Genomic DNA, 15,375 nt, shown 5'->3' with positions numbered 1-15,375 from the left:
AAGTCCCTCAAAATTTCCTCTCAACAAGCTAATTGAGGCCTCTTCTCTTGGGCTAAGGTATAACTTCAAAACACCTCTTTTTGGCTTGATTTTGGACTTTTTTGAAGATAAGTTGAATGCCATGATAATCTAGGCGTATAGATTTAATCTACACATTTAGATGAAGGTGTAAGAACAAACTTCACTCGATTTAGTCAAGAATCGAGTGAGATATTAGGCTTAGAACAAGGATGGTTCTCGGGTTAGTGTTATTTGGAGAAGATGAATGGATGTCGTCCATTTTTATGTGTATTAAATCAACGCTGGTGACAGATCCAAATGAGGAAATGTGGAGCAAACAATGGGCTGACAGGGTGAACATGTGGAGAGCGCGACTAATGAAGACCCGCTGCATGGACTTAAGGATCAGTAGTTCTCATGGGTGATCAGTAGTCCTAGTTCGTTAGTGTGACTGACTCATAAATGTCTAATTTTCAAAAATAAAATAAAAAAAACGTACTTCTTGAATTAAAACATGTATTTTGTTTGCTAAATGTTTACAAAATTCAAATTATTTTTGCATGAAAAATTAAAATTCAACTTTTAAAATGTCTTTTCAGACAAATTCATATGTCAGTCACATAGACCGCGTTGAGGAGCATCCTCCTATGATTGCATGACAGATATTTTTTTACCTTATGTTGGGTCTCACAGACATGGTACTTACAAGTTGCCTATGGAGTTCCTTCGGGAAGAATTGTTACGGTTTCAGTTCTAGTTCTGAGCTCCCCTATAACTTAAGTTTTTACACCTAGCCTCGATCATTTATATGTGACATCGTGTTTTATTTTATTCGCTCGGATTTTTTTACAATTTGTTTAAATTTCCTAGAAATTACTATATTATATTAAACTAACCTTGCAGCAGCGGTAGGAATCCCAAGTACGCATGTTTATTTTACGTTTACCACATTCGTACCGCAATTTATTTACTGCCTTTTCTTCTTCAAAATTTTATAACACCTGGAAGGCCCCTAGGGTAGCAACAATAGACAGTGTTTTAGTTTTACTTGCTGCACTATTCAAAAGTTTGAGGGTAATTTTAATTTTAGTTAAACGACATCGATTAAGATTTCACGGTTTCATTATGCCGACATCAATATTTTCTTTTAAGTTTACTTAGTCCAAATGAGTTGTTAAACTCATTTTAATTGAAGTTAATCTCAGCTGTTATGACAAGTGAAGAAGTATTCAAACGAGCTAAAAATTTAATGAGAATTTGGATTTTCATATAAAAATTTTAATAAATAATTTTGCAATTCTAATCGCAGCTACTTTGTCGATCATGAACTCTAAATTTTTGAGTTGTACTAATTAGTTACATAATTCTTATTGATAGGACTATACTAGTTCAAATTTTGTAAGTAGAAGAAATAAATTGATCCTAAAAGTTATATGGATGAACATTTACTTAGTTATATTAATAATAAAATAATGACAATAAGACAATCCACATTTATGTTGTTGGCAATTGCAGTGTGAGTCATAAAAAGTGAACTCATTACATTCAAGGTTAAGAAAACTCTATAATAAAAATCTTTTACAATGTAACTATCTCATTCTAAGTAGCTATTCACTTATTAATAAAACAAATATATAACTAAAAAATAAACTAAAAATATTATTGATATAATAATATATTACTATTAAAACTATAATTAAATAAATTCTAATTAAATAAATTATATTTAAATAATATGTCATATATATAAATTATGAGTTATTATTGAGCTTAATATTGAATATTTAATAAGTTACTTGGTGAACGACAAATGAGTTTGTTCATGAACATAAACAAACAAGTTCGATTATGTTCATGCTCAGTTCATTTAAGCTTCAAGCTTTTAAAAATTGTCAAAGCTTGTTTATTTACTAGTTTGAACAAACATGATTGAGCCTTAATCGAGTTGAGTTCAAGTTGTTTATCGAGTGCATTGGTTCATTTACAATCCTAACAATAACATGAGCTTCACCATTATTTTATGATGGCTAACTTCTCTACATGGTATATCCATATGATTCTTTGAACTTAATTAGGAAGCCATATCAAATGATGCCTTCATTTTAAAATGAACCAGCACCTACCTGCTAGACTGCTCCTTCTCGTCAGCAACATTAGCTTTATAATAAATTTAGCATATAATACGACAATCTCATCAAACACAACATCTCCATAGATGATCACTTTTTTGTTTTCTAGACGCTACAAATTATTGCCTTTAACTCTAAACCTATAGCAAAAATACATTCCTTATAATTCATATACCTAAACTCTAATTTTTTATTTATAACATTAGTATAAGCAAGAAAGTCAGCAATAATTAAATTTGAGTAATTTATTTGTTTATTTGACCAAATCACCGACAAAGTCTGGTTACAAATAGTCATAAAATGGGAGTGATTCACTAAGTAGTATCATGGTTTAAACCCATAATGAGTTTATAAAACCCAACATTAAAACATATGCGATGTACCTACTTTATTATCACCCTTTCATCCACTATATTTTTATCAATTTTTAATTTGTACATTAAACTATTAAGTCCCTCAAAATTTCCTCTAACTAATAAAATGTATTAAATTTTCTTGATAAAAATTTAAACTATTATTAGCATAGAGCTATTTAATTTTCTTCAAGGCTCTTTTAAATCATAGCCTATTTCTTAAAAATAATGAATATGTCACTACTATTTTAGCAAGATTACATAAAATGTTCTAAGAAAATTGTTAATAATTAACAGCATAAATCTAATCCTCTCTTGGATGGTGCTGTGGATAGTCCAAAGAGTTCATAAAGTTGTAGTTAGTATCCACTCAATAATCTAAAATTAAATCTTTTGTTTCCAAAATAAATAATGCTTGCAAACTTTTAATTTAATGATACTTAAGTCATCAAGAGTCAGTTTAGCTATCCTAGTCTCATTTATTTGCCTACAATGCACTTGCTTAAATTTATTTGTTTTATCATCAGACATGAAATTAATAGTAACATCTACATCACCTAATGTGTTGAACTCCACAAAATATATAATCCTACATCCTTCTTGTGCACCTTTGCCATAACAAAAAGTTTTTGTAGACCCTTATAACTCCATCTTCACTAGAGTGTTTGTGCTCGTCATCATCAAAGGTACTTAAGAAAATTAAATATTTCATCAAATTAGGGGCATGTCTCACAACACCGAGTGTCCAATGACTAACTAACATCTTAATATTGCTAGTTTTAATGCTAATTATCCTAATGGAGCATTATTTTTCAATAACAATGTATTCTTAAATATAATTCTATATGTTGAATATTACTCCATACTATGACATGTTTCATTGTCATTATCAATGAGATTAAAACCAACTAATTGATACCATTTATTATAAAATCCAAGTAATAATCAATAAAAAAATGCAAAGAGAACACATATAAAATGCATGAAAAACTTAATCTAAAAAAATCATGAGCAAAAAAGAAAAATGTTCACTAGTCATAGAGAAAAATTACAAAGGAGAGCACTAAGGATTCGGCAACCTAATTTTTGGTATATGAAATCTACTGATAGTATCACACACACACAAACACTCCAAAGCCGCAAGTAATTTGAGTTTAAATGAATGATGAAAAGTAAAATAGCTTGAAGAGAAATTAAGTTAGCCAAAGAAATCATCTTGCCATAAGTTTTATGGTCCAATCAAATTGAATGACCTGTCTCCCTCAATAATTAGATTTTCTGTGTCTTCCTCCTTGTCTTCCACACTCGTTAAAAAAACCTGTTTTCAGCTTAAGGGAGCAGAACAAATTAGTGATACTTTCAATAGATTAGTTTTAACTATCAAAGAAATACGCCATCTTGTTTCAAAACAAATTAAGAAAAAAAAAGAAATTTTTTGCTTTCAACTTCTTGTTTACTCCCTGCTAAGAAATTATCAAGCTTGCAAACAGCATAAATTGTTCATCATCATCTGATCATCTCAATATAAGCAGTCACATTCCTATGAATAACAGTGGAACATAGAACCCTGACGCCACACAGAAACAAAGCAGCACATTCCTAAATCCATCATAGCTAGAATTCACTAATGGAACACTCCCACGCAGTAAAAAAGCAAACTTTATGAAAAAAAATGCAAGCGATATATTGTTCTACCACAAGGATCTCAAGCACAAACATCCTCCCCATTTGTTCTGTATCCTCAGTCAAGCAACTGCCGGTGCTTCCTTCTGCAAATCCACCACCCTAATCCACTTGGGTCGGCCTGAGATCGCCTCCCACCACTTCATCACGTTGGGGCGCTCCTTGAACATGTCGGCACATTCCGGCACCATGGTCATAAGCCGGTGGGTGTTTGGAAGATGTGCAAGGTCCGCCAGAGTGAACTTATCCCCAGCCAAGAAGTTCATCTCGTTCAGTCTCTTGTCGTAGATATCAAGCACCTTCTCCAATTCCTTCTTGCTCTTCTGCACCTCTTCTTCATCTTTTTCAATTCCCTGTAGTGGTGCAAATGCCAGATAGAATACCAGTGTGGAGCTTGGCGGGTCGAAGATCTGTGACTCTGTTCTCAGCCACTGCTCTATGGATGCCCTTTCAAGCCTTCCTCTCCCCAGCAAGTCCTTGTTACCTTGCTCAGCATAAGTGTCCGCTACGTGCAGGCATATAGCCCTTGAATCTGGAAAAGGTTGTAACAGAATGTATGAATTGATATATGAGCAGTTATTATATAGTTTTGCTTCGCATGAGTTGTTTTTATTGCTTACCAACTATAGTGGTCTTGCCATCTTCATACGTCAGAGATTCGCCTGATGGCTACAAAATGGGAAACGCAAGCATTCTAATTGAGTGTTTTGGAAACTGATAACGGTTATTAGGGCTGTCTAAACGGAACGTTGTTCGTGAAACAACTTGCGTTCGGCTCGTTCGATAAGTTAATGAGCTGAACACGAATAAATATTTATTAGATCGTGTGAACACGAATAAATATTTATTAGATCGTGTTCGGCTCGTTTTAGCTCAAAATACTACTCATCTCTCTCTCTCTCTCTACATATATATATTTATGAGTAGTATTTTAAAAAAAATTAATTAATTACAATGCTACAAAGATTTATAATTAATTAAAAGTATTATTAAAGAAAATAAAATAAAATTTATTAAATTAAATTCAAACGATGTTTTAATATAAACAATAATTTTTAAATATTGTAACAATCCTTAACAACTTATGACAGTGTAATTAGGGTTATCAGAGCGACTCTTTGTTCATGAACAGCTCATGTTCGGCTCGCTAGGCAAATGGGTCGTACACGAACACACTTTTTGAGCTCGAAATATAAACGATAGCTCGTTTACACCCCTAACGGCTATTAGTTACCAAGACTGAACAGTTTCAAGTTATTATGATGGACTGCAGCTAGACTTGGTGGAGTATTGAAAAATGTTTATGGTGATCATTACCTGTAGCTTGAGATAATCTGGCCTCCTTTGTTTGCCTTTGTAGGTGTCGGTGCGAATGAGTTGGAACTCAACTTCCTTCTCAAAGAGGCAAGCCAGAACCCGAGCAACCTCGGCCGAAGCCGGTGATCCGAAGACCTGCACGCTTGACATTTGAGCTCGAAGGAGGTAACAAAGACTGGGTTGTTGGAAATGGGAACTGCTTGGAAGGTAGCTGGGAGGAATGGGGAGGGCTTAAGATGAGCAGAAGATATGTGGAAATAAATGTGAAATTAATCAAAGTTAAAGAGTAAAAGGATGGAGGGAGTTTAAAGAGGAATTGAAAAGATAAAGAGTTGGTCAGTACATTTTTTTTTTTGAGGTGAAGTTGAGCCTTAAGGATGCTAAGAGTTAGTGTGGACAACCTTTGGAACTGCTAATGAACACCATTCTTGGGAGAGAGAGAAACACCATTCTTGAGAGAGAGAGGAAAAATATGCAAAACAAAACAAAGTTAAAGTGAAGGAGCTAAGGATTTGGGCTTTATCACATGCAATCTTTTGATGATGTCTTCTCAAATTTGTTGCAAACAGTGAAGACTTAATGTCTCTTTAATTCTGTAATCAATAAAGCGCTTGAATCCTGAGGCTACAGTTTATGCATGTAAGCACAGGCAGTCCTTCGAGAAGGAAGTGCACATATTCGGTCACTTAAGCAGGTTCACTTTGGTTCTGTGATAGGAATCTATTTTTGAGAACCAAATCTTTTAGTGTGTGATAGTTATACTGATTTTTTTGTCCAACTTCTTTAAAAAAAATTATTATACCCACATTAACTTTCAAAAAATTGGTTTCTCTACAATAACCTTACAAGCACCTTTACAAATAGTTGATGCTTCCTCAAATGAATCCTTAAATTAGTTGCTTTCTCATTAGTGAGGTGGGGGTATACTCCTCTAATATCTCCCGAGTTGAGACCTTAGGGCATTGCGATATTGGGAGATATTGGAAACTGAGTTTATAGTTGACACTAGGTCCTACTCCATGCGTTGAGCACAAGTGAGGATTGCGATATTGGGAGATATTGGAAACTGAGTTTATAATTGACACTAGGTCCTACTCCATGCGTTATGCGAGCACAAGTGAGGGAGAGGAACACCTAGTTAGTGCTTCGGGGCCTTGATTATGGCTACAATGGTTTGAGGGAGATTAGCTGAGTGAGGGGAAGATAGAAAGTAGTTTTGATGTCTCATTTTTTATCTTAAACCATCACCAACTTCATCTCTATGTTCTTAAAATGGTAAACCCCCAATTCTATTTCTCATATTGCTAAGGTTCAAATAAATCATGGAATTGAATAATAAGCCTATCCGGGTTGGCTTTCATTACATTTGTGATGTGATTTATTAATTAAAAGTTAAAATGTCACACTATAACAAAAAGAAGCCTTTTTAGCATCTAAATAAACGTACGGTGACATTTTTAACCGCTTGTTAGGATATTGCAACGTTTTTATGGCCATTATTTTTTTGCTGTGGTTGTTCTTCTCTAATAGTGGCTATAGGATTGTTGTCATAACTAAAAATATACAACAAATTCGTTATAGTGCTTAAAACCTATAGAGTACTTTTAATTGGGATAAATTAGCACGTGTTTTAACTGCCACAAATTTTGTAGCACTGTAGCATTTTACATTTTTAGAAGTATGCTTTTTTGGAACTTCTATGGTTGCTTAAAAGCTGCAAAAAGTGATGGCCGGTGCCTTTTTATATGGAGGGTATACTCGACCCGGAGGTTGATGTTTTGTTATAGGTAATGCAATTTGTAGGCTAGTATGTATGAAGGTGTGTCAGTGCCCGTGCCCAAGGAATAGAGAGCAAAATTATGGGAAAGAGAAGGAGAGGGAGATAAATAGAGAGATTTGCCCCATGAGAGTCAGAAAAGAATGTTCCCGGGCTCTTTGTCCCCTTTTATTCCACACAAAGTATGGGCTCCAAGTGAGAGAAGAAGGAGAATGTGCTCCCTACACGGGAGTTGAAAGAGAGAGCCTAAGGACCCCTTTTACACATGCCAATGATCATTTATTTATAGAAGTACAAACAGAGGGAAATAAGAGATTACATGTGTGCATTCACCTTATAAGAGCAGAGTGGGGTATGCCGGTCCTTCCTTCGCACAGATTAGAAGTCCGTCTGCGGGATTTGCCCAAGTCGGGTGGCCGGCCAAGTGCATCGGCCGGCTGGATGTGGCTTGAGTTGGTCAGCCAAGAGGTTCGACTGACTGGAGGGGGGCAACCCTCTTGGTCTGCCACCTGGTGGTGGTGGTCGGCCAGGAAGGACCGACCAACTGGTCGACTTCAAAGTGGCCAGTCATGAGCGGCCGACGTACAGGAGGGTGGTCTTTTGATATGGTTTCAACGACGCTTCTTTTAACTTGGGAGGTGGCATTTTCCTCTTATACATAAAACCACTGAGTTTTTTACTTCTTGAAGTCGAAGCTGTGATAGGAATGAAACTCATAAGCACAGAAAATATAGTCTCATGAACCTCTAATTGAACAGTCATTTTGTTAGCTTTTAAGGAGTCGATTTTTTAGAATATAATCACTTAAGTTTTATTCATATTTTTAGATATGAAATTTTGCCTAACTCAAGTCTCACTTCTTGCCCATATCTTTTGATCTTATCCGAAAATCGTCTCTGGCAGGTCTCAACTTTCGCCGGATCATTGGTTGATCTAGTCGTTGCCTTTGTAGGGGTAACCATCGAGACTTGTTAATGGGTGATGTGTGTCGCACCCTTTGTGGATTTTGTCGCTTTCAGGCTGGGAATCACCTCAATATCTTTTTTTGAGTCAAATTTTGAGATGAGTTTAGGAGGTTTCCCAAGGTTAAGTGTGGAGTGATATTTTTTTTGCTCATCACAAAGGAGAAGCTTTAACGTTAAGTGTGGAGTGATATTTTTTTTGCTCATCACAGAGGAGAAACTTTAATGAAGAGAGAGCCTAGAGACCTCTTTTATACATACCAAGTGTCCTTTATTTATAGATTTACAAAGAGAGAGAAATATGATATTACATGTCTGCCTTAGCCTTATGAGAGTGGTAGGGGGTATTTTGGTTCTTCAGTGGCCCAGATGTGAAGTCTGTCTTAGGGATCTATCTGCATCTAGTGGATATCTGGCTGGAGGTGGCCAGACAAATGGCCCGACCTCTTGGATGTGGCTGATTAAGAGGGTCGGCTAAATAAAGAGAGCTGACTGAAAGGGTCGTCTAACTAGTTGTGGTCAGCCAGGAAGGGCTGGCCAATTAGAAGGGTCGATTAAGAGGGTCATCCGCTTGATAGTTGTTGACCATAAAGAGCAAACTGACTAGTCAACTTCCAAGTGGCCAACCAACAGGAGGGTGATCTTTCTATGTGGTTTCGACAATGCTTCTTCAACTCAGCGAGGTGGCATTTTTCTCTTCTAAATAAAGCCAATGTTGAATCAAGATTTACCTAGCGACAATGCTTCTTCAACTCAGCGAGGTGGCATTTTCCTCTTCTAAATAAAGCCAATGTTGAATCGAGATTTACCTAGTGGATCGTGCCCAAGGAATAAAGAGTGAAGTCTAAGGGGAAGAGGGAAAGAGAAAGAGAGCGAGAGAAAAAGAGATATTTATCTTGTGGGAGGAAAGAAAGGTATTCCCTCGACTCTTTAGCCCCTTTTATTTCACACAAAGTAAATATTGCAAGTGAGGGGAAAAAGGAAGCGTGCAACTTATATAAGGGTTGAGAGAGAGAGAGCCAAGGGACCCTTTTTACACATGCCACTATAAGGAGAGGTAAATAGGGTTCTCTATTTATACATATATGTCCATGCCTTATAAAAGAGGATGTGGGTATTTTGCTCCTTTAGTATCCTAAATATGAAGTTCGTATACAGGATCCGTCTACTTTGGATGGACGACCGACTGGAGGTGGTCGGTCAAGTGGGCCGATCGGCTGGATGTTTTTCGGTCAAGTGGGTTGATCAGTTGGATGTTGTTGGAGGTGGCCGATCAAGTGGGCCGAGCAACTAGATGTGGTTTATCAAGAAGACTGGTTGACTGATGGGGGCCAACTAATAGGGTCGATTGGCTTGTGGTAGCCAACCACAAAGGGTTGGTCAACTAGAACAGCCAATCAAGAGGGTCGGTTTGCAGGTGATGGTCGGCCGTGGGCGGCCGGCTGACCAACAAGAGGGTAGCCTTCCGATGTGGTTCTAATGGTTCTTCCTTCGGCTCAATGAGGTATCATTTTCATCTTATACATAAAGCTTCTAAGTTTCTTACTACTAGGAGGCGAAGCTTCGATAAGAATGAAAAACTCATAAGTACAAAAAAATACAATCTCATGAACCTCTAGCTGGACTTCATTTTTGAACAGTCCTTTTGTTAGCTTTTAGTGAGTCAATTTCTTAGACTAAAATAAGTTAAGTTTTATTTAGATTTTTAGATATGAAATTTTGCCCAAGTCGAACTCCTTGCCTTTCTCTTTTGCCCTTGTTAAAACATTGCCTCCGGTGGGCCTCACATTTCGCCAGGTCTTTGGCTAATCTTATCGCTGCATTCACGAGGATAACTGCAAAGACTTGCTAATGGGATGATTTGAGTCGTACCCTTCGCAGTTCTTGTCACTTCGGGGTAGGGAACCGCCTCCAAAGCTTTTTTCTAATCGAGTTTTGAGATGGGTTAATGAGGTTTCCCAAGGTTGAGTGTGAGGAGAGATTTGATTTGCTCATCTCGGAGGAAAAGCTTAAATAAAGAGAGATCTTGTTTGCTTATCCCAAAGTAGTGACTTAAATGAAGAGAGATTTTGTGTACACATCCCGAATGAGAGACTGAAATGAAGAGAGATCTTGTGTGCTCATCCCAGAGGAGAGCTTTAGGTGAGGAGAGATCTTTTTATTTTTTATAATTTTTTCTTCTTTTTGAGCTCTTAAAAAAAAGTAAACAATCTTAAAGAAAGCAAACACTTATTGTCTTTATTCCTCCGTAAAAAGTATTATCCCTCATTGAGTGTGAGGAGGTTATTCCTTTTTCTTCATCTTGCTTTTTCCTTTTATCTTTTTCCTCTTATCCTATTGTTCTTTTATTTTTTTCTTCTTATTTCTTGATTTTTGTCTTTTGCTCCATATCTTCAGCTTTTTTTTCTTTTTGTTTCTCTCTATTTGGCTTTCTTCAATTTAGAGTGCACCTCTTCTTGCTGACAACATGTCCATGCTCATCGTACCAATGTTAAATTTAAATTTGTCTTGTGGATTGTGTCCAAACAATATAGCGTGAAATTTGAGGGAAAGAAAAAAAAATGAGAGAAAAGATAGATTTAAAATGTGAGGGGAAAGAGAGGTGTTCCATGGGATTTTTGGTCCTTTTATTCCAACAAAATAAATGTTATAAGTAAGGGGAAAAGGGGAGCGTGCTCCCTTCATGAGGTTTGAGAGGGAGAGAGAGCCTAGGGACCCCTTTTACAAATACTAAGGGTCCCCTATTTACGGAAGTATAAAAGAGAGAAATAGGAGATTACATGTATACCCCAACCTTATAAGAGCAGAAGCTAATATTTCAGTCGTTTTGTTGCCCAGATTTGAAGTTCGTCTATGAGATCTATCTGCATTGGTTTGCTGGCCAAGGGTGACATGTCATTGGAGGTGGCTGACCAAGTGGGTTGGTTGGGTGGATGTGGCTGGAAGTGGTTGACCAAGAGGGCCTACCGAATGAAGTGGGTCGATCTGCTGGTGCTGGATAACTTGGAAAGGTTGATCAGCTAAAAGGTCGATCAATTGGTGGTGGCCGATTAGAAAGGCTAGCCAGGAGAGCGACCGACTGGTGGTGGCTGGCCAGGAAGGGCAGGTCGATTGGTCGACTTCCAAGTGTTCGGTCGTGGGCGGCCAGATGATGAGAGGTTAATGTTCCTGTATGGTTCCAACGGTCCTTCATTTGGCTCAGTGAGGTGGCATTTTTCTCTTATTCAGAAGGAAAACAAAGTTATCCACCAAGGTAAACTTATGTGAAAATGAGATAAATGGAGAAGTGTAGCGATGACTTATGAATTCAACAAGTAAAATAAACGTTCATTGGTAAGGATATCACAAATATTGGTCCCAACACTAGCAAGGTTGCGTAACTTTCTTCTCTTGTATACTAACCAATTTATAAGTTTATAAGCATCAATTTTTATTGCAGAATTGATACAATTAAGTTATGGGATTTCAAATTAGCCATTTGATGAGTGAAAAAAAAGCTTAAAAATATGCCTAAGCAAATGCTTTATTTCATATATTTTTTTAAGATATGTTGCATAACTTTGTGTGTATTTGTGCAGAAAATCCTCATAGAAGATTTTTGAGAAGTCTGGTGAAGTTTATTGCAGTGTAGGTATAACACATAGGTAATGTTAGGTTTTTCCAACAACAAGTTTTCAAAATTTTGAAATTATAGCATACAATATTCAAAATCATACCACCAAATTGGAGCGTCACAAAATCACTCTTTATAACATCACAACACTATCGATGCCAAACCAAGGGACCAAAAGATAGAGAGCTTGACACTGCAGCACAAGACCTTGAGCATTGTAGCCTTGAGCAACACTGTAAAGCTACAACTTTAGCACCGCAGTGCGATGAGACGATGAGCACATTTATTCATTAAGAATTTAAATTTCAGAGGGAAGGGGAGTTGAAATGGTTGAAAAGACATAAAATAGCTAGAAAAGACATCTGAGAGGGATGATGGTGCATGTTTACAAGTGTGTGTGCACACGAGCGTGTGAAGTAAGTGAAGAGTGAGTTTTGTTAATGGGGGCTTAGGAGTAGAACCAGCCCCAACCGGTTGAGCTAGAGATGGTTCCGTCAAGCAGAAGAATGGACTGCTCTCCTTCCCCTATTTTCATTGGGCGAGAATTATTCCTCCTTCCTGTTTTCATTTCCCCTTTTTCATCTTCTATTTATATGTTATTTCTCTGTTTAGGGTTATTTTTTGATGAGTTTGACTTCAGATTACTATTATGGAAAGCCGTCGGCATCCACTTTTTCTTTTTCAGGGTTTTAACCGAGGGTGAATGTTGCTCTTGTTGTATCTCCTCTCAAGTCGGTTCTTATCCACGATGTATCCATCCTTCTCTACTATCACACTTCCTTCCACTTGCACACCGCCCTTCTTCCTTGAATACCCTGTCACCCAATCCAGGGATTTCCAACTGTTACTGATAGTCACCTCACAACACCATACTATTGTCGCTCTTACCATCCCCCTTACCAATGAGCTGCTCCATCTTCCCTTCAACCCTCTCACCTCATCCAATAACCTATCCCTCTTTCCCAGCCGTAAGTCCCTCAACACCTGCTCCTAACCGGTAGTTTCCATCAAGCTTTCCTGCTTTCATCTTATTCCTGTAATCCTTCCTATTTCCACTATGCGGCCAAACCCCTTCGCCATGCTTCCTGCGCTGACCTCACGCCCCTCCAACTCTCCCTCACACATGACTATCCCAATCATCCAACCTTTCAAATAGCAAAACACTTTCCCCCCCAACCCACCTACTGCCATAGCCTTCTTCCACGTTGTCTGACTCTACCGTAAGCACTAACCAACTCCTCGTGTTGTCTAGCCAGTGTTCGGCTCTTCACCTTTGCCCTAGGGTGTTTGTTTATGTTTGTTGTGATTTATTTCTTTTTTAAAGATTCATAGTTGTAATTATTTTTTTTTCAGCAATAAAATTTTCATTTTCATTGAGATTTGGGTTAACTCAGAGCTGGCCTAACCCTAGTCCTATCCTAGGGTTTTCTAACATCCGTCCCTACCCTTTCCACCACCAAAAAAACTTTCTTTCCTATTCCCAAACCATAGCTAAAATTTTTACTTAGCCCTAATTCTTCATTGCTGATTTTTAAAATTAGCAGCCTCAAAATAAACACCCTAAATTAGCCTCATACACTTTATAACCTCCCAAACCTAAATACATCTCATCGTCCAACCCGAAACCCTAGCCATGCCACTAAGGAAATACATACTCAAGCCTACCTTGGAAGAGATAAAGCGAGAGATTCTGCAACTTCAAAGAAGGCTCATAGACATTAAGAATGAAATCTAATGGGAGGTTTCCCTCAACTGTGATGGGAAAGGCGAAGCGGAGAATGACGGAATCTAATGATGAAGAAGAGACATAGCTCCAGTTTTTACTAGCTTACTACAGACAGAGGGTACAAACTCTATCTTCAGAAGTAGAGAGACCACATTACCACGTGGCCCCCACATCTTACACACAAAGTTCAACCTCAAAATCTTAATTGCAAAATACACCCAATAGCACACCTAAGATAAAATCGTTAAAGGAAAACCTGATTCAGAGGGGAGAACACAGTCACTACACAACACTCTTACTACTATCGTTTCCACCATCCACTTTCCAATTAGCCGCCCCACCATCCCTTTAGCCCTCCCACCTCTTTCAGCCGCATATTTCTCTTTCCCGGCCGCAGGTCCCTCAACAACTGCTCTTAACCAGCAGTTTTCAATAAGTTTTCTTGTGTTCATCCTATTCTTGTAATCCTTCCTAATTTCAATGTTTGGCCAAACTCCTTCCCCATATTGCCTGTTGACCACACACCCCTCCTACTCCCCCTCACATATGACTTTCCCCCACAACCCACCTTTTGTCACAACCTTCTCCCGCATCGTTTGACGCTACCGCAAGCCCCAACCAGCCCCTTCTTATGATGTCCAGCCGGTGTTCAACCTTTTGCCTTTGCTCTAGGGTACTTGTTTATGTTTGTTGTCATTTATTTTCTATTTAAAGAGTCGTCGTTGTAACAATTTTGTTTTTCAACAATAAAATTTGCTTTAAATTAGTTGGCATTTATTTGCTTTTTTGCACTACTCTTTTTAACTATTCTCTTGCCACATTGTAATTTTTATGATCAAATTTATTATGATCCCTAAATAGTTGGTTATATGATGATTATATTATGGAATCTCTTGATTTGAAAGGTTAATTGTGGGATAACTAGAGTTTTAATGCAACAATCATTTGTCTTTGTTTTATATAATTTTAGCACATTCAATCTTGCATTTACTTAAGAAGAAAAAGCTTTGCATGCTAATTTCTTGAAGCATCTTTCCTGAAAGCCTGATAAGGTATTTTATCTCTATTTACTCCACTAAACGGATAAATTACATCTACTCAAACTTACGTTTCTTATGTTTCATTTTGATATCTAAATTTTAAACATATTAACATTCATCAATGGTGTAAAGCATAAAAGTATGCTAAAAATATGTACTTAAACCATGTCAATGTATCGTTTTAACTCTACATCTCACTAATAAAAATCATTAATTATAATTTAAACATCATCAAGAACCCGTGTATAATTATCCTAATTAATCTCATTAAATATAAGTAATTTATTCATAGATTTTTACTTTAAACGCATAAAGAATGGTGATCTTCCTTCTAGGAACGAGAAGTCCAAATTGATTCTTGAAACAAAGTAGCGTTAACTTTTATCGCTTTATCACCATGTGTGTGTGCGCGCGCGCACGCGTACCTAAGAATTCAAGTACCACACCCTACACTCAGAGCAAATCGAACCCCAGGCCAAAGGGGACTTAGAACTGACAAGCAGTTCCGACTAATTGATCTGAGTACACGACATATATATATATATAGATATATATATGTATATATATATATATATATGTATGTATGTATGTATGTTTGTATGTATTTATGTATGTATGTATGTATGTATGTAAGTATATATAAATGTATATATATGTATGTATGTATAAACGTGCCATTCTAAAATTTAACCAATTTTGCACATAAATCCTCTCGGTTAAATCTGTCACCAAAAGATCTCAAGTTTTTGTAATGAAAAAATAAACTCCAAATCCA

At 37.1% G+C, this 15,375-nt stretch overlaps 1 protein-coding gene across 1 annotated transcript; it reads right to left on the bottom strand.

Moving 5' to 3' along the window:
* Window positions 1-3,905: 3,905 nt before the first annotated feature.
* On the bottom strand, window positions 3,906-5,875 carry LOC110020112 (glutathione S-transferase F8, chloroplastic-like). Its single transcript, XM_020718098.1, has 3 exons — window positions 5,483-5,875; window positions 4,786-4,834; window positions 3,906-4,697 (listed from the first exon to the last, which is right to left on the bottom strand). The coding sequence occupies exons 1-3, from the start codon at window positions 5,630-5,632 to the stop codon at window positions 4,228-4,230; spliced, it is 669 nt and encodes a 222-aa protein (XP_020573757.1). The 5' UTR covers window positions 5,633-5,875; the 3' UTR covers window positions 3,906-4,227.
* Window positions 5,876-15,375: the final 9,500 nt, after the last annotated feature.

The sequence above is a fragment of the Phalaenopsis equestris genome, unplaced genomic scaffold, assembly GCF_001263595.1.
Source record: "Phalaenopsis equestris unplaced genomic scaffold, ASM126359v1 Scaffold000091, whole genome shotgun sequence".
NCBI classification, from domain to species: Eukaryota; Viridiplantae; Streptophyta; class Magnoliopsida; order Asparagales; family Orchidaceae; genus Phalaenopsis; species Phalaenopsis equestris.
This window is presented reverse-complemented; position numbering and strand designations above follow the sequence as displayed.

Excerpts from the sequence above, each read along its gene's own strand:
- LOC110020112 (XM_020718098.1), bottom strand. The coding sequence starts at position 5,632 with ATGTCAAGCGTGCAGGTCTTCGGATCACCGGCTTCGGCCGAGGTTGCT. Across the intron at positions 4,835-5,482 it reads CAGATTATCTCAAGCTACAG|CCATCAGGCGAATCTCTGAC; the intron begins GTAATGATCACC and ends CCCATTTTGTAG. Across the intron at positions 4,698-4,785 it reads TGGCAAGACCACTATAGTTG|ATTCAAGGGCTATATGCCTG; the intron begins GTAAGCAATAAA and ends AACCTTTTCCAG.